Consider the following 18595-nt stretch of genomic DNA (forward strand, 5'->3'; position numbering starts at 1 on the left):
TGTTGAGATGCCGTATGTTGTAGGAATATTTTAATCCTGGTCCAGGGTTTTGATCCCGCCTTTACCGTTTAGTTCCTGAATAAAAACACACGCAACTTTTATATTTACAATAAGCCTTACATAGTGCAAAGGATGGGTGGACACCCAGCATTGATGCTATCAGAATCCAATTTCCTATTGATAATATTAGCTGTATTTCATCTGGGCTGTCCTAAACTTCAATTGGCCAGCTCACAGAGTCACTTTTTTTTTATGGCTCACCTAACCCACAGCAGCTTCTTCTTTTCCCACCCATACATTCTTCTTCTCCTGGTTCTCTGATCCCAAGCCCAGGAAACCTGAACAGTACCTATGTCCCATCTGCCTAGCTGTTAGCCTGTTGGCTCCTTATTGACCCATCAGAAATGAAGTGGGGCAGGATCACAAGGACTAAGCACACACTCCAGGTCTTGGGGGCCTGCTCTTAGCATTACAATAGATAGTAAAAGACAAAACCTCAACACATACTAGTTTAGTTAAGTCACAGACATTTTATAAGTTAATAAGACAGTAAATAGCTAGGGACAAGCAACATATGCCCATGGTAATATACTGAGAATGTAGGATGGTCTTCAGAAGCATCAGAAATCTGTAGAATATGACATTGAAGGGTGTTTTATGAATTATTGACAATCAGAAATGCTGGCTCTTGGCAAACCCACTGAGTCCTTCAAAGAAGATGATGAACACTGAAGAACCTCCTTATGGAGTTTGCTGCAAATGTGACAAGCAGCCACTGGACAAGAAACGTCCCTTGTCTCAACTTCTGACCATATATTGTGCAAGCTGTGGACAAGCAGGACACAAAGAAAGTCAACTGTCAAACTCTGTCAGGACAAGAGAGAGAACTCCATCATATTTGCTGCTTTACAGAAAAACCTGTCAGATGTTTTGGGCCAATAGGTTGAAGAGATGAATGTTCCAGAGTTGCAGGGGAATCTGTGTGACTGTCAGGCAGCCAGAAGTCACTAACGTTTCTATAGTTTTGGACACTGTTTGCTCTACATCTGTGTTGTTCATCTAGATATGTGTGTAGCTACATAAGTAAAGAGAAGAGCAAATACTTTTTGGAGACAGACAAAATGGAGGATAATAATAGGAAAAGGGAAAAAGTACATGATTCATATGTATTAAATGTCACATTGAAACTTGCTTTTGGCATGAAGATTTAGTAAGTGTCCTCATGGCAGTGAGAAAATATGCACACAAGAGCAACTTGAAGGGTTTAATTTGGCCCACAGCTCAATTTCATTGTCTACCACTATCTTAGTTAGGGTAGTACTGCTGTGAACAGACACCATGATCAAGGCATGTCTTATAAAGGACAACATATATTTGGGGCTGGCTTACAGGTTCAGAGGGTCAGTCCATTATCAATGTGGGAGCATGGCAGCATCTGAGACAGGCATGGTGCAGGCAGAGCTGAGAGTTCTACACCTTCATCTGAAGACTGTCAGTAGAAGACTGACTTCCAGGCAGCTAGGATGAGGGTCTTAAGTCCATGCCTACAGTGGACACCTATTCCAACAAGGCCACAACTCCTAACAGTGCCAATCCCTGGGAAGAGCATATACAAACCATCACAACCATGGAATCTTACTCAGTGCTCTATAGCTATGGAGAGACACCAAACCAGGACAACTCTCATGTAAGAAAGCATTGATTGGGGCTTCTTACCAGCTTCAGAGGTTTGTCCATTATGATTGTGGGGAGCAAGCTAGGTAACACATTGGAATGCAGGCAGACATGGAACTGGAGAAGCAGCTGGGAATTATCCATACTGACCCATAGTCAGTAAAAGAGGGGACACTGGGTCTGAGCTTTCGAAACCTCAACTATGACCCCCAGTGACACCTTAACACCAATGAAGCCACACTTCTGAATCCTTATCCAGCAGCACCACTACCTGATGATTAAGCATTGAGCTCTAGGGCAATTCCTATTCCAACCACAGCAGGTGGTGAGAAAGTTACAACAAGAGGCACTTAAAGCAGCTGCTCATGTTCCTTCCACAGTCAGGAAGAAGGAGATTGATGAGTAGTTGTTCTCAGGGTATTATCTCATACCTCAGCATCTCAGTCAACAGGTGCTTACAATCACAATCAACAGGCCTTCTGAAATCAATTAAAGTAATGAAGATGAATCCTACATGTCAACCAGAGGCTTGCAACTCAAATGATTCAAGAACTCATGGTGCTAACAAGTGAGATACAATTCTTGTCCACATAAAACACAAAGTCATTTCAAAAGTGTAATTTATGTTTATTTCTGGGCACACAAATTTATGTTTCTGTGGGGGCCCATACATGGAGGTGAGAGGACAACCTTCAGAGATAATTACCTCATCCTATCTTGAAGGTACTGGGAACACTAACATGGGTGTGGTCTTGGTGACAATTCAGTGTGTTCCCAAACATGCTAGCTTTATCCTAAAAGCTTTTAAGCAAAACCTTCCTTCCCTTTCCCCAACCTTACCCTCACTTCATAAGTAAAATAGGCTACAACTTGAAAGGTCCACAAATAATTTAATAATTACAACAGCATGAAAGACCACAGTCCATGTGGCATGTGAGACTCAAGGCAATCTCTGTGTGAGCTCCTACAACATACAAACAAGTGACTACTTTTCTACATACTGGTATAGAACAAGGGCTTCAATTCTAAAAGAAACAAAAAAGATGACAATGAAGGATCATCCCCAAACCCAGAAGGACATCCACACAGACTGACAGCTCCACTTTTGACATGGGTGTATGAAGGATTCCAAAGCCTTTACTACACTCCCCAAATTTATAGGGCTTCAATTCAGTATGAAGCTGTTGATAACTTTTAGGGTCTGAAGAACTGTTAAGATTTTATGAACATTTAACATTTTTACTATTTCTCTCCAGTTTGAACTACCTTGTGCTAAGAAATATAAGAAAGCTTATTAAGGTGATTGCAATATTTTTCACACTTGTGACATTTCAATCTACTATGAACATGAGGTTTCTCCCATATTTTCAGTAAGTCCAAAAGACTTTAGTACATTCTTCACACCTGTGTGGTTTGTCTCATAGATGAAGTCTTTAATGTTGCTTGAGACCAGAAGACTGGTAATAATAGTGTTGGCCACATTCTTCACATGTGTAGTATTTATCTTTAATAGAATTATTCTCTGTTCAGACCATGCAATGGAACTTCAAAAGTATTTGCCACATTTTTTACATTTGTATGGTTTTTCTGCAGAATAAATTCTTTGGTTCATCCCTAAATTTGTAGAGCACTTTGACATACTCTTTTCATTTGTAAATAGTCTCTCCATTGTGAGGTAATTTGTGTAGACATAGGTAGGACTTTGTAAAGGAGGCTTTTCCACATTCCTCAGGTTTGTATGGCTTCTCTCCAGAATGAGTTATGAAATGGAATGAATCTGGAAAGTTCTAGGGGATACATTGACTGATACATCACAAGTTTTGGGTTTCCACCTGTATGGATTCTCTTCTTTTCAGAATGTAATTATGGACAATGGAATGGCAGGCGACATACTTCGTATTTGTAGGGTTTCTCTCATGTATGAATTTTTTTATGTTTGTAAAGACTTGAAGAATGTTGGAACGCTTTGCCACATACTTTACACTTGTACTGTTTCTCTCCTGTATGCTTTATCCTGTGTGCACGAAGTGATGATTCAGCATGGAAGAATTGTCCACAAATTTTACACTTGTAGGGTTTTTGGTCTGTATGACTTATCTTATGTTTTGAAAGTAAACATGGAAAGCGGAAGGCCTTGCCACATACATCACAATTGTAGGGTTTCTCTCCTGTATGAATTTTCATGTGTTGACAAAGAGATGGTGGAGAGTGGAAGGCCTTCCCACATATTTCACACTTGTATGGCTTCTCTCCTGTATGAATTCTCATGTGAACATAAAGTCTTGATGCATAACTGAAAGCCTTGTCACATACTTCACACTTGTAGACTTTTTCTTTTGTGTGAATTTTCTTATGTTCAAAAAGTCTTGATGAACAATGGAAGGTCTTGCTACAGATGTCACACTTGTAGGGTCTTTCTCCTGTGTGAATTCCTTTGTGGTCAGAAAGTAAATATGGATAGCGGAAGGACTTGCCACACTCTTCACATTTGTAGGGCTTCTCTCCTAAATGAATTATCTGATGATCTTGAAATGCTTCTTTCCCTTCAAAGATATTACCACGTTCTTTGAATGTGTAGCAGTTTCCCCCTGGTTAGTAACAGTTGAGAAATGAATGAAAATAGATCAAAAATGTGTATATTCATACTGAAAGCTTTTAAAAAACAAACATTTACTTGTACTTGGATTTGTCTGTATTAATCTGAAGCTACATTCAATTTTCTGTACCTGTATTCAGTGCAGTACAATTTAAAACACAGAATAAGTGAAAATCATGTAGACTTCCTTGAAGAAAGAAGACAATGGCAACATACAACACGGAACAAATAGAATATTAAACAAAATGAAACATCTATGAAAGAATCATATCCACTAAGAAAACCCATAAGGGCATTATGCAAATGCAAATCAGCTCCTTAAAGAGATACTGAAATGTCATGAGTACTTAAAAACAAACCAAGTATAAATTAGTCTAATTTCGAAAAAACACTTGAATAAACAATATTTATATAGTATATGTGTATATAATATTATATCTATAGCCTAAGTATAGAGTTTTGTTTCAGAAGTTTTGAATGGCAACTGAAGACACTCTTTAATAACTAAATAAAGATTCAAGAAAAAATATTTATGCACATCTTTAGGCATAATGCTTTTGTGCATTTTATGAAGATTATCCATGCATTATTCAAATGCTTGATTCCAATACCCCCATATGTTTGTGTCATCTAGAAATGGCATTGAACTGTTCATTCTTAGAATCTCCCATCTCAAGTTTGTGTAAATATTGTTCCTCATTTGCCCTCTAACTTGTCAATAAAAGCTGATCAGCCAATGGCCGCAGACAGAAGAAAGAATCTGCTGCACTTCTGCTACCCCAGGGAAGAACAGAAAGGGGGTGTTCACTATAAGAAGGGGTTCTAGACAGACATCATGTGAAGTCCCCTGAAGCTCAGAGAGCCAGAACAACACTAAAATGCAAGGATCATGGGGACTATTTCTGGGAGCTAGCCAGATTACCTTAGAGGATTAGCTGATTATTAGTGTCCCAGTAACTGTGTGGTAAAGTTTATCAAAGAAGTCTTATAGTCCCTGTCTCATTCATTTGGGACCTGGCCAAGATGACTCATCACTTTTAAATATAAATGTACATATATCTCATAAAAAAAATACATACTCAAGTTAAAGATTACATAGAAATGACCGAGCTTTGGCAGTCATCGGAAACACAAGTTAATCTCATGGTTGAAAGAAAGCAAAGTAATGGGACTCAAAGCATTATAAATGTAAGATTAGGTCCACCTTTGACAGAAAAAGATAGAAAATTAGATTTTGAAAAGCGAACGAACATGTGATCTTCTGAAAGGCTCCACCCAGCAGCTGACTCACACACATACAGACACCCACGGCCAAATATAGTGGATGGAGCATGGGGACTCCTAAGGAGGAAGAGGAGAAAATGTTGCAGGACTCAAATGGGATATGAAGTCCACAGAAAGACCAATAGAGTCAACTAACCTAGATCCTTGGGGCTGTGAATTTGAACAACCAATCAAAGCACATACATGGGCTGGATCTAGGTCTCCCTTCTCATATGTAGTAGAGGTGCAGTTTGATCATTATGTGAGTCCTGAACAATTGGAAAACAGGCTATCCCAACAGCTGTTGTCTGTATGTGAAAGATACTCTATCTACTAGCTGGGCTGCCGTGGCTGTACTCAGTGGGAAAGAAAGCACCTAGGATTACAGAGTATTGAAGTGGCAGGGTCAGGGGGTGGGGGACACAGAGCATGGAGCCCACCAGCTGAGAGCTGAAGAAGATGGCAGACAAATGAAGAATTGTGGGAAGGGGTGACCAGGTCGGGGGTAGTGAGCCAGATGTGAGGTGAATAAGTACAAAAAAAATTATATATATATATATTTAATTTTTAAAAAGATGACTTATACCATAATACTGTGTATCAATGGATTTATGTTAGATCTTAGCGTTTCTCGCTCTCTTCTCTGACACCCTGCTTCTGACACACCTGTGTACATAGTGATGTCTGCTTGACTCTTCATATCTGAAAGCTCTTGTATTTGCTCCAGGAACGTGACTAGGTATGGCCTAGAGGAAGCAAGACCTGTTTATGGAAAAATGGAAAAACATTGTTACTGTGGTCATGTGGGAAATAAAATGTCCCTCAAGGTCTGTTTGCTTCAGGAATGAGAAGACACAATAAAGGAGTATAGAGGACCAGTTCTTATGTGTTTTCTGATGGCCACATCAGAATGCTGAGGAGGACCTTGGAAACTCCAGGGCCTGAGCCTCATACCCTTGGTTACAAGGAGAACTTTTACAACTGAAGTGTGTGTTGTTCTCTTTAGGGTGTATCATGTATATTCTAGGACAAATGATACATTTACAAGGTGGTATAAACCCAAGAAGAGATAGCGCAAAGCTATAGGAATAATTTAAATTTTCCTTAAGAGTAGCCCTGTGGACCTCTCTGATGGTTGTAGAAATTTTCATGAGATACTGCACAAAGGAGGCAACATTCATGCTTACAATTAAATAAAAATTCAACATGGAAGGTATCCTCACCCAGGAACACAAGGTTGTTGTAATTCTCCAACATCACATCCCTGTACAAGTTCCACTGAGTAGGACCCAGTAATTCCCACTCCTCTGCAGAGAAATAAATGACCACATCCCAGAATGACAGCATATCCTGAAAAAAATAAAATTTAAAAAAGTGTAAGTATCAGACATTATTGTTTGGGGTCAGTGTAGGGCTTCCATTTATTCAAGTGCTAAATTCTGTACCCCAATATCTGGCTATCTCAAGACAAGTAAATTGCCATGAATTCGCCAGCAATTTTTGTGTAAAACTGGCTCCCCACTTTAAAATATTGGTTAAATAAAACTTGCAACAGGCAATTATGAAGGTGGATACAGGTAGGCAGGTCTTCGAAGACAGGACTGGGGTTTGCAAGTAAGGTCCACAACATAAAAGAAATAAGGAGGGGAAGGAAAGATGTAAGGACGGGTCTTTAGTAGTCATGGTGGATCAGCAGCAATGCCCAAGTCAAATGCTCCACCCCTGCCCCAGACACATTGATGGAGCACAGATAATTCAGGAAAGATAAAAAACAGCAATAATTTGAGGAGATTGATGGGGATGTAGCCAGTCTAGCATTAGAAAAATAGATTATAAGAAATCCCCCTGTAATTGAGCAAACACCAAATAAACAAATCATTGTCTGGGTCTCATTCATTTGGAAACTATACTGGAATAGACATAAGCACAATTAACTTACACATTATGCTAAATAAAACCATCAGTAATAACATAAATACAAAGAGGCATCATGTGCTTCTGCATATAAATCTAAAGGTGACCCTAAGTGAGAGGAGAGCAGGAAGCACTTCTGATATAGGTAATTAAGAATCTTAAAATACTCCTGATGTGGTACTGTTTGCAACACAGTACTCATCTTTAAGTGAAGCAGATCACAGGTCCTAGAAACTCCTATGGTATAGTGCTTTAAAGAGACATTAGATGGAGAATGAGGGCAACTAAAAACTGTGTTAAAGCTAGACAGATGACTCAGTAATTAAGAGCACTGAGTACTCTTTCACAGGACATGGGGATTGATTCCTAGAGGCCTCATGGCCACTCACAACTGTCCACAACTCCTGTTAGAAAGGATCAGACAATCTATTAGACATGAATGGTAACAAAATACAAACACACAAATTTCTTAGTTAGAGCTTCTATTCCTGCTATGAAACTCCATGAGCAAAAATCAGCTTGGTTAAAAAAAGAGTTTATAGGGCGCTGGGCAGTGGTGGCGCATGCCTTTAATTCCAGCACACAGGAGGCAGAGGCAGTTGGATTTCTGAGTTCAAGGCCAGCCTGGTCTACAGAGTGAGTTCCAGGACAGCTAGGGATATATAGAAAAACTCTGTCTTGAAAAACAAAACAACAAAAACAAAACAAAGTTTACTGGGCTTACACTTCCATAGCAGAGTTCATTATTGAAGAAGGTCAGGACAAGGATTTAAACAGAACAGAGACCAGGAGGCAGGAAATGATTAGAGATAATGGAGGGGTTCTGTTCGTAGACTTCCTATAATGGCTTGCTCAGCCTGCTTCTCTATACAATCCAGGGCTACCGTCTCAGAGTTCCACCTTGAATATTAGTATGTGCCATGCTCCACCAATCACTAGGAAATTGTTCTACAGGCTGGCACACAGCCTGATCTTATAGAGAATTTCCTAAATTAACATTTCCTATACTCACATAAGAATACTTCAAGTGCATAATACTATAGCTAGCATGATAAAAAAAATAAACAAATAGTTAAATCTTGGGAAAAAAATGGAACTTTAGTGTCCCATCATTATATTATAATATAGCACACATTGTGTAAATTCTTCCCAGTAGGGAGCCATGGTGAGGGTGAAGATACTTCTCAACCCAAATATGCACAATCAGAAATGACAAATACAATGAAGGTCCACATATATCGTACGATGTATTTGGGAAGGGCTGGCTTCTTGAGCACGCACAGAGAGATCCAAATGATACTGCACAAACGGTCAGGAGTTTGAGCAGCCAATGGGTAGAACAATAAATGAATTTGTAGACAAATGGAATCAAATTATACGAATCACATTGTAATTAGAAAATTTACCAGTAAGTTTAGTCACTGTGGGGCTTATACCAAAACAACACACTCTCAAAGGCCCTATGAAAGGACAATGGGAACTTTAGTTCTCTGTCTTCATCGAGTAGGGGACTTGGCCAGGCTAATCAGACAGAGGACACATTGCCATGAAGTCATTGTTGCAGTTACAGGGGATTCCACACTTCTTCTGCCACTGCAGTTATCTTCCCTAAGGCAGCAGTTTCTGAAGTATCCTGTGCTCTTACTGCCTAAACTGAATGATTTAGGTCTCAGGTGAACTTGGCCATTTTTCATCTACCAATACAATATTCCATGCTGTATTTTTTAATAAACTTGCTTGCCTTTGTGTCAACAGTTTATACAAGACATCCTGTTCCCAGCTATTGCTTTTGTCTTCTTTAAGTTTTTTTCTTTATTTTCCTTCCCTGATCCACCCATTCCACACTTTGCCATTTGGGACCTTAAATCCCCTCAATTCAGGGCAGCATCAGTACACTAAGATTCCTGCATCTTATGTAAATGAAGAAGAATAAGTGTTGATCAACATTCCTGCAGGTTTCCTCTTCATGAGATTACTGGACAATGGGATAAAAACTGCATCTCTCACTTGACTCACAATCCTTTAGATTCAATGTGTGACTGACTGTGTTAGGTTTCTTGCCTTTAAAAACAGGATTCCTGTGTGAATGCAGCTGACTTTCCTTAACCTTCCTTGTCTGCTACAACCCAGGGAGGATGTGTTTGGGTATCTCCTGTATCTCAAGGTAATCTGTCTGCCTAAGCAGACAACACCAGGAAGGGGAGACTGCAGACCAGCAGGGGACTCCTAGAGCAGCATCCACTTCCTCATTCCCAAAACCCTCATGCTATAAAAGGTACAAGCCAGATTTCTTTCCTCACTCAACTCCCCATCCCATACTTCCAGGAGAGTTGGTGCCCCTCTCTGTGTGTACTAATAAACAGTCTCATCTGTTGTTCCCAGACTCTTTCCTGCTCTTCTTCTCCTTGGACTGTGCTCCCAAACCTAACATCGTCCACATTGTCAAAAATGACCATATGCATCCTTTGATGCCATTTAATAGTTTCCCAAATTAACCATGTGTACCACAATTCCCAGATTGTTTTAGTTTTGTGATTTAATTAAAGTTCATTCAAAGGAAAGAACTTCATATCCAACCCCATTAAGATGACCCCAAAACCACAGAAAAAAGGAATATAAAGAAAAATATTTCATTTGGGTTAAAAGACTATAGAGTTCTTTTATAACTAGAAAGAATAAAAGAAGCTGTTATGAATTTAGACACACAAAACAAACAAAACAACATATAAGTTTGCAGCAGATAGGCATGACTGCTCTGTCACGCCTGCATTTTCTCCTGAAAACCATATTGTCAGATCGCATATCAAAATAAGCAATGAAAAAGATGATGTTGGCTTCTACCCACTATCACACAAGATAGAAACACTTGCCATTACACGTTGCTTAGATGAGCACTAGGACACAGACCTTAGAAGACAACCATAAACTTCATCAAAGACAACAAAATGTTTCAGAAAGGCACGAAGAAGCATCCCAGTAGCATTAAAGACAATGATCATAAGGAGAATAAATGCTTCTTTGATGTTCCAGAAACCAAAAACTTTAGAATGATGGAAATAACAAAACATCCCAGGATTTGAAACTGAAATTCAATAAAGAGAAACCCTGAACAGGACTCTAGCAGCAGTGACCTAAAATCTAGCCCAATAATCCTAAATGAAAACCTAAAAAAACCTTACATTGGAAAGAACTGGCAGAAGATAGCATGCAAGAATTTACAAATAAAGTAGGTGATCTAGATAAAATAAGCTAAGTATATGAAGCAAATGAAGAGAGAAATCTGTGGGAAGGAAACATACAGGAAATGTTAGACAAGGTGAAAAGACCAGGCAATGGCATAGATGAAGAGGGCTTGGCCTAATACTCCTTGTATTCTAATGCTAATCTTGGTGCCCCAAACAGCTTACACAGTGTCTGCATATGAGACACTGAAGGACCCAGACCCCAGTTGGTTCTGATTGGTAAATAAAGATGACAGCAGCAATAATAATAAGCAGGGTTCAAGGGAAGATGGTTGGATCTCACTCAGAAGGGGAAATAAAATAGTCATGAGGAGTGGATGGAGAGAAGGAGGTGGGTGGGGAAGGGGTTAGGAAGGGGCATGGGTGATGGGGGATAAGGTGTAGGGAGAGCCTGGGAGACAGGGCCAGTAGACTGAATGGAATTCTATGGTGGGCAGGGGAAGGGGGATTTTTGGAAAAACTCTGAGAGCAGGGATGCAAGAGGCTTCAAGGAGTCTATGAGGGTCACTCTAGCTGAGTTCCTAGCAGTGGAGAATATGGGGCCTAAAGTGATTTCCTCCTGTAGTCAGGCAAGACCCCCATTGGAGAGATAAGGACACTGATCTGAGGACAAAACCTTTCACCTAAAATTTCTCCTACCTACAAGAAGTGCAGAGGAAGATGGAACAGACACTGAGGGAATGGCCAACACTTGATTAATCCAACTTGAGACCCTTTCCACAGGCAAGAACCAATGCCTAATACAATTGATAACATTGTGTTAGTCTTGCAGAGAGGAGCTTCAGTTCAATGTCCTCTGAGAGGATCAACCCAGCATCTGACTGAAACAGATGCAGCCACCTACAGCCAAATATTAGGAGGAGCTCGGGGAGTCTTATGGTCGAGTTGGTGGGAGTATTGTAGGACTTACTACAATTCTTCCATATGGAAGATACATCCAAATTTTGGATAGAACACAGACTAAGAATTGCTAAGGTATTGTTGTCTAGAGATTTTTAAGTAGAAGGGCAAATTCTATAATAATATGTATTGTGCAAACACCGGTTCATACATACCAGTTACAAGATCATTCTGTGGCCATATCACCATGTATGCTGATGATTCTGGTGACAGGCTTGTACATTCCGAATTATAGTTAAAACCGAGGCATCCATATATCTTGTTAGTATTCTGTCTAAACTCCACCTCCACAGTTACCTGGCAACAGCCAGGTAGGCCTGGTCCACTGTAAAAGGGGCTGCTTGCCCCCTCCTCTCTCTCTTAATCTCTTACTCTCTTACCCTCTCTCTATCTTACTCTCTTGCCTCTCTGTCCCCTCCCCCCCTCTTCCTCTCTCTCCATGTGGTCATGGCAGGCCTCTACTTCTCTATGCCTGCTTTTCTGCTTCTCTCTCTCTCTCTCTCTCTCTCTCTCTCTCTCTCTCTCTCTCTCTCTCTGACTGTACTACCCTTTTGGCTCCCGTCCCCATGCCCTCAATAAACTCTATTCTATACTATACCAGTGTGTGGCTGGTCCCTCACCGGAAGAGATGCCTCTACAGGGGCCCATTGAGACATCTTCTTCCCCATACCTCACCCACAGAACATACTCTCTTTACCTCTTTTATCTTTTTATAAACACTTCATATCTAACAATTCATTCCAAAAGAAAAAGAACTAACACCCCACATAACAATCACCCCCACAAGACTCTGTTCCTGGACACTAGGAACTTTAGGAGGATTTGTGAGCTTAAACTCAGTACTAGAAAGGACATAAAGTGTAGGGCGCTAGACGTCCACGTGTTCTGTAAGACTTGAGATTCTGACTACAACCAGGTGAGCAGGGGTCAGCTAAGGAGAGCACGTTTCCCCAGTAAAGATGAGTGCGCTGACTTCAGCATCTCAGGCACAGGCAGGCAGCAGACCCAGCCTGCCCTTGCCACCCTGTTGTTTCCAACCTTCTTCCCTAGCCTAGGTCAGCACAGCACCTCCAGGTCAGCAGCTTCGCCTGTCTCACAACAAGCCCAAATAAACTCCTTCCCGCGCCCTGGACGGTCCCTCAGATCTGCAAGACTGCGCTGTTCCCTGCACCAACCTCCATGTCAGAGATCCAAACGCAGCTCTCAATAGGACAGTCGCCTAACCTGGGGAGAAGTTAAGTTTGAAAATCAAATGAGCAAGTTTGGTTCCAATGGCCAGCCTTCTGATGACGTCACAGTGGTTCCGACTACATTTCCCACAAGTCATTGCGAGGCACTTCCTGGAGCCCACAAAATGGGTTGGTTCACCGCCTGGGTTCCTGACCAACTGCTTGCAGGTGAATTTGGGAAGGAACAGAATCTGCAGATGGGCAGCCACTGGCATTTGGACTCATTTAAACTTCTGTGGTCTCAGCACGCGATGTTAGCCTGTGAGTCGACCCTTTCACAGTGATGTTTACCAGGTTTCCTAGTTATTTCAGCTACAACGCTGTGATTTTAAAGGAATTTAAAGTATCTTACTAGCACATTGAAAATTCATGACTTGCTTTACTTAAAAATACGGAAGCAAAAGTTAATTTAGGACTGAGCATCATCTCTGTAAGATGCTCTTGAAAGCATCCTTGGTGACTCTGCCTGTCATGTCTGGTGCTTTAAGACACAAGACTTAGAATTCAAAGCCAGTAACCACAGGTGTTCTCTGAGCTCACTCTTTCCTTCTCTGTGTCTCCCAAGAGGAGGGGCAGAGCTCCTGGGATCACACTGGTCTGTGTCCTGAGACCTGATCAATCGTGCACAATAAGATTTCTGTCTCTTGTTAGGTTGATGTTCCTTATCAAATTTCCTGACTCTCTGCTGATCCTGTCATCGTTTGTATTTGAACTGTCGTATTTGAACATCAGTGGTATCTGCCTTGAACTTCCCACATTTCTCCTAAGCAGAACTCCAAGATGATTACTTCTTGAATACAAAGATATCAGAAATATATTCTTATTACTGTCAAATGAGGACAATGTGTTAAAGAAGTTACACTGGAAACATGGAGTATTGAGAATTCCCATCTCTTCTTTGGAAGGTTTATTCTTGTGCAGTTCATGCTTGAGTCAAAGTTACAAACCCCCATTCCTAGCTGTCTGGGAGCAGTAGTCTGTTAGCAGCCTTCAGATGAAGGCGTAGAACTCTCAGCTCCTCTTGTACTAGGCCTGCCTGGATGCTGCCACGTTCCCCCTTGGATGACACTGAAGTGAACCTCTTAACCTGTAGCCAGCCCCAATTCAATGTTGTCCTTTATAAGACTTGCCTTGGTCATGATGTCTGTTCACAGCAGTAAAACCCTAAGTAAGACAGAAGTTGGTACCAGGGACTTGGGTTTAGGCCTGACCATGCTTTTGTCTGGAAGAATGTGGATTTGGGGAAGAATGTGAATTTGGCAACATTGGAATGCTTTAAATGGGGCTTAAGGGGCTACCCTAATAGGAATATGGAAGACTTTGTTACTGAAAGTGATTCTAACTGTGCAAACCTGGCCCAAGAGGTTTTAGAGAATTTCAGTATGTGTTCTAGAAAATGTTTTTGTGATATTTTGGTGAAGAATGTGGCTGCTTTTTGCCCTTGTCTGACAAGATTACCTGAATCTAAGGTAAAGAGATTTATATTAATTGCATTGTCAAAGGAAGTGTCAAAAAAAGCCCAGCAGAGATTTATTCTCTGGCTAAGTCTCATGAAGAGTATTTTGCACAAGCTTAGTAAGCTTGGAACAGAAAAATATAAAATATGTGGTTCACGTCTTAGAAGGGCACCTTTAAGTGAAACGGAGCTGAATTCTGTTGTGGATAGCCCCAGCCTCAGGTTTTGATGTTAGTTCCACTCCGGAGGGGCTGGGAAGGAGGACTAAATCTTGTGAACCTTCTGTCAAATTGAATTTCTAAAATAAAGGCTAGAGCTGGTGATTGGGCAGTAGAAGGAGAGGTGGAGAAAAGGGCTTAGGGGAGGAGTTGGAAGAGAAGTCAGAAGAGGAACTTGACTGAGAGAGAGACAAAGGAGCCGGAGCTGGAAGGACAAGGTGGAAAGACAATGGAGGAGAACAAGGCCTAGAAAAACAGCAAGTTGTAAGGGGTCTCATAGCTGGGGAATAGAGTAGTGCAATGGTAAATCTGCCCAATCTAGGCTTACAGTTTATCATCATAAATATTGAGTTGTGTTTTCCTTAACTGGACTTAATGGTTCAGGGATTTACCACAACAAATTGGTGTCCAACTTATTACTTAGGACTCAACTAACCTGAGATAAAAGTTCATTGTCCCCAACCCCTGAATACTTCTCGGGCAGCCTTCTAGACTGCACCAGCGTGTATTGAAAGTTGAGTGGGTCTGAGGGCCTACAAAGAGCCTCAGAGAGGCTTCCTCTCCCAACCCCCAGACAGAGAGCTACGGCCAGGGTCAGGAGCAGCTCTCAGCCTGCAGCTGGGCTTGCTCAGTGCCCTGTAAAAACTGCAGTGAGGAACAGGTAATCCTAGAACACAACTGCCTGTGAGGTCGTTTTCAGGCAAAAACAGTGAACTGAGGGCTCTGGACCAGGTAATTCTTTGATATAAAAAAGACACATAACCATTTGACACATAAAGATGACAAAAACAATAAATATCTGTTGGGCTCTATGTGATGTTGTTTCTAATGGTTTGACAGAAATCAAGTTAGAGAACATAGACACCTTATCATTTATTGGTATTGCAATATTTATTCTCTTGATTTACTATGTCTTCTCAAAAGACAGGGTCGTAGATAAAAAATTCCTTGCCTTGGAAAAGAGATCACAAGTAACACTAGAACTAAAGGTACAGGATTTTATTGGTCAAAATAAGCAACAGTAAGGAGATAGAGATAAAATTTGGAAACAAAGTCTAGAAGATAATTTACTAATGTTAGCAAATCAAAATAAGGCAGATGCTGCAATATTACAATTACAACATAAAGAAAAATTAAGATTATGGAAGCAGGGCTTAGAACAGAAGATACAGGAAATTATGGAGCAGCATGAACATCAGAAAGAGAGACTTATGACTTGGTAACAAGGCTTAGAGGAAACAGTATAATTGAAAACACAAGAAATTATAGATCAGAATAAGAGACAGAAAGATGAAAATGAAGGTGGGAGACAGGAGCTTGAAAACATGATCGAACAGAGGATACAGTAGCTCGAAGATCAGACTGAGCAGCAGAAAGAAAATAATGAGGAATGGAAGCAAGACTTGGAGAATAACCTTGTAAAATTAATCAATCAAAATAAAATGGACAGCAAACTACCAGAGTTACAATATAAGGAAAAATTCAAAATGTTGAGGCAGAACCTTGAACAGAGACTACAGAAACTCAAGGAACAGGAAGATCAACAAAACTAGAGCTATGAAGCATGAACACAGACCTTAAGGGAGGAATTTAAAATTTCAGTTAAGGGAAATACTCAGGTAGAGACTGAAGAAACTAGAGAAAATCAATCAAGGGTTATTAGAAAACACACGTTAGTCTATCTGGTTAATATAAAACAAAAACCTCCATATGTTGTTTATCCACAAGGTTATGAGTTATTTGAATGGCAACCCATGGATGTGTTAGATCTGAGAAAATTTAAGGAAAGTATCACTAATTTTGGAATGGATTCACCATTTGTAAAACAAATTCTGACTTCTTGGGCTATTGAAAATAGAATAATCCCCCAAGACTGGAAAGATATGGCAAGAGCAATACTAGAACCTGACGCAAATTTACAATGTTTTGCATGGTGGAGAGATGAGGCTAGGGAGATAGCAAGACAAAATAGAGCAAGGGAAAGAGAGATTTTCATAGACCAACTGCTTGGTGAAGGTCACTTTGCTTAAATAGAGGTGCAGGCTATATATGATGAAGAAACTCTGGCATTGTGAAAAGGCCTGGGACAAAGGTGCAGAATCTGGGAAGACACTTGAACCATTTACTCAAGTCATACAAGGTCCCAAAGAAACCTTCCCTGACTTTTTACAAAGGCTAACCTCAGCTGTTGAAAGGGGTATATCAGAACACTGGTTCCTTCCTGTCTGGGCCAGAGCACTGGGCAAATCTTGGGTGGCAGCTCTGTCCCCAACCTCCAAGAACCCAGAGAATGCAGGGATCCCAGGCGCTCTAACTTGGACAGTGTCTTAGAAACTAGTTCTCAGATCTGAGGCCTGGATCAGACCTCTGCCAGGTCTGCTGTTGTGTGGATCCTGGATTCCACCTGAGACCTACTGGAAGGTCCACTCAATCCAGAGCCACAGAGGAACAAATGAACTCAGAGCTTCAGACAACATATCCTGAGATATTCTAGAGGAGACACTGCACCCAGAACAGCAGACACCTAGCTGGACTACTACCTTGGAGGCACCATATCCTGAGGCATCCTAGAGGTACCACTGTAATCAGTGCAGCTGGAAAAGATCACAGAAACATCTGGACCCCTAGGAGATCAGACACAAGCTAGATAACTAGAAAGATAGGCTTCAGTCAGAGACAGCAAGTACAGGCAGCACTAGAGTTAACCAGATGGCAAAAGGCAAGAGCAAGAACGTAAGCAACAGAAACCAAAGTTAATGGCATCATCAGAACCCAGCTCCCCCATCAGAGCAAGCCCTGAACACCCCATCACACCAGAAAAGCAGGAATCAGAATTAAAATCACTTCTCATGATGATGATAGAGGGCTTTAAGAAAGACATAAATAACACTCTCAAAGAACTTAAGGAGAGCACTGGTAGACAGATAGAAACCCTTAAAGAGGAAACACAAAAATCCCTTAAGGAATTGCAAGAAAATGCAACCAAACGGGAAAAGGAATTAAACAGAACCATGCAGGATCTAAAACTGGAAGTAGAAACAATAAAGAAATCACAAAGGGACAATACCCTGGAGATAGAAAACCTAAAAAAAAGATCAGGAGTCATAGACACAAGTATCACCAACAGAATACAAGAGATGGAAGAGAGAATCTCATGTGCAGAAGATACCATGGAAAACATTGACACAACTGTCAAAGAAAATGCAAAATACAAAAAGCTACTAACCCAAAATATACAAGAAATCCAAGACACAATGAGAAGGCCAAACCTAAGGATAATAGGTATAGATGAGGGGGAAGACTCCCAACTAAAAGGACCAGTAAATATCCTCAACAAAATTATAGAGGAAAACTTCCCTAACCTAAAGAAAGAGCTGTCCATAAATATACAAGAAGCTTACAGAACTCCAAATAGTTTAGACCAGAAAAGAAATACTTCCTGCCATATAATAGTCAAAACATCAAATGTACAAAACAAAGAAAAAATACTAAAAGCAGTAAGGGAAAAAGGCAAAGTAACATATAAAGGCAGACCTATAAGAATTACAACAGACTTCTCACCAGAGACCATAAAAGCCAGAAGATCCTGGACCGATATCATACAGACCCTAAGAGAACACAAATGCCAGCCCAGACTACTATACCCAGCAAAACTCTCAATCATTATTGATGGAGAAACCAAAATATTCCATGACAAATCCAAATTTACACAGTATCTCAACACAAATCCAGCACTTCAAAGAATAATTGGTGGAAAATTCCAACACAAGGAGGGAAACTACAACTTAGAAAAAGCAAGAAAGTAATCTTCCAAAACCCCCAAAAGAAGATAGTTACACAAACATATCTCCATAGATGTTAGCCCAAAAGCTTGGATTAGTGAAGACTCAACCCACAGACCACATGAAGCTCATGAAGAAGGAAGACCAAGAGGGGATGCCTCAGTTTTACTTAAAAGGAGAAACAAAAATGCTCAAGGGAGCAAATAGGGAAACAAAACATGGAACAGAAACTGAAGGAGGGGCCATCAGGAGACCATTCCACCTGGGTATTCACCCCATGAACAGCCACCTAATCTAAACACTGTTGTGCATGGCCGGAAG

At 40.7% G+C, this 18595-nt stretch overlaps 1 protein-coding gene and 1 long non-coding RNA gene across 2 annotated transcripts; one reads left to right on the forward strand and one right to left on the reverse strand.

The window, feature by feature from the left end:
- Positions 1 to 514: 514 nt before the first annotated feature.
- On the reverse strand, positions 515 to 12871 carry LOC117723906 (uncharacterized). The gene is made up of 4 exons (XM_034523489.2): positions 12765 to 12871; positions 6757 to 6883; positions 6200 to 6295; positions 515 to 4262 (listed from the first exon to the last, which is right to left on the reverse strand). Exons 1-4 carry the CDS (start codon positions 12768 to 12770, stop codon positions 3589 to 3591), a joined length of 903 nt encoding a protein of 300 aa, XP_034379380.1. The 5' UTR covers positions 12771 to 12871; the 3' UTR covers positions 515 to 3588.
- A 56-nt stretch (positions 12872 to 12927) lies between these two features.
- On the forward strand, positions 12928 to 15304 carry LOC143435123 (uncharacterized). Its single transcript, XR_013105125.1, has 2 exons — positions 12928 to 13079; positions 13470 to 15304. It is a non-coding gene; the product is annotated as an uncharacterized LOC143435123 (long non-coding RNA).
- Positions 15305 to 18595: the final 3291 nt, after the last annotated feature.

The sequence above is a fragment of the Arvicanthis niloticus genome, chromosome 19 (genome assembly GCF_011762505.2).
Source record: "Arvicanthis niloticus isolate mArvNil1 chromosome 19, mArvNil1.pat.X, whole genome shotgun sequence".
In the NCBI taxonomy this organism is placed as follows: Eukaryota; Metazoa; Chordata; class Mammalia; order Rodentia; family Muridae; genus Arvicanthis; species Arvicanthis niloticus.

Bases quoted from the DNA above. Each gene is read 5' to 3' on its own strand.
- LOC117723906 (XM_034523489.2), bottom strand. The intron at 6,296-6,756 runs GTGAGGATACCT...TTCCATAAACAG, and splicing joins CAACAACCTTGTGTTCCTGG to GTCTTGCTTCCTCTAGGCCA. The intron at 4,263-6,199 runs GTGTGTCAGAAG...GTTACTAACCAG, and splicing joins AGACATCACTATGTACACAG to GGGGAAACTGCTACACATTC.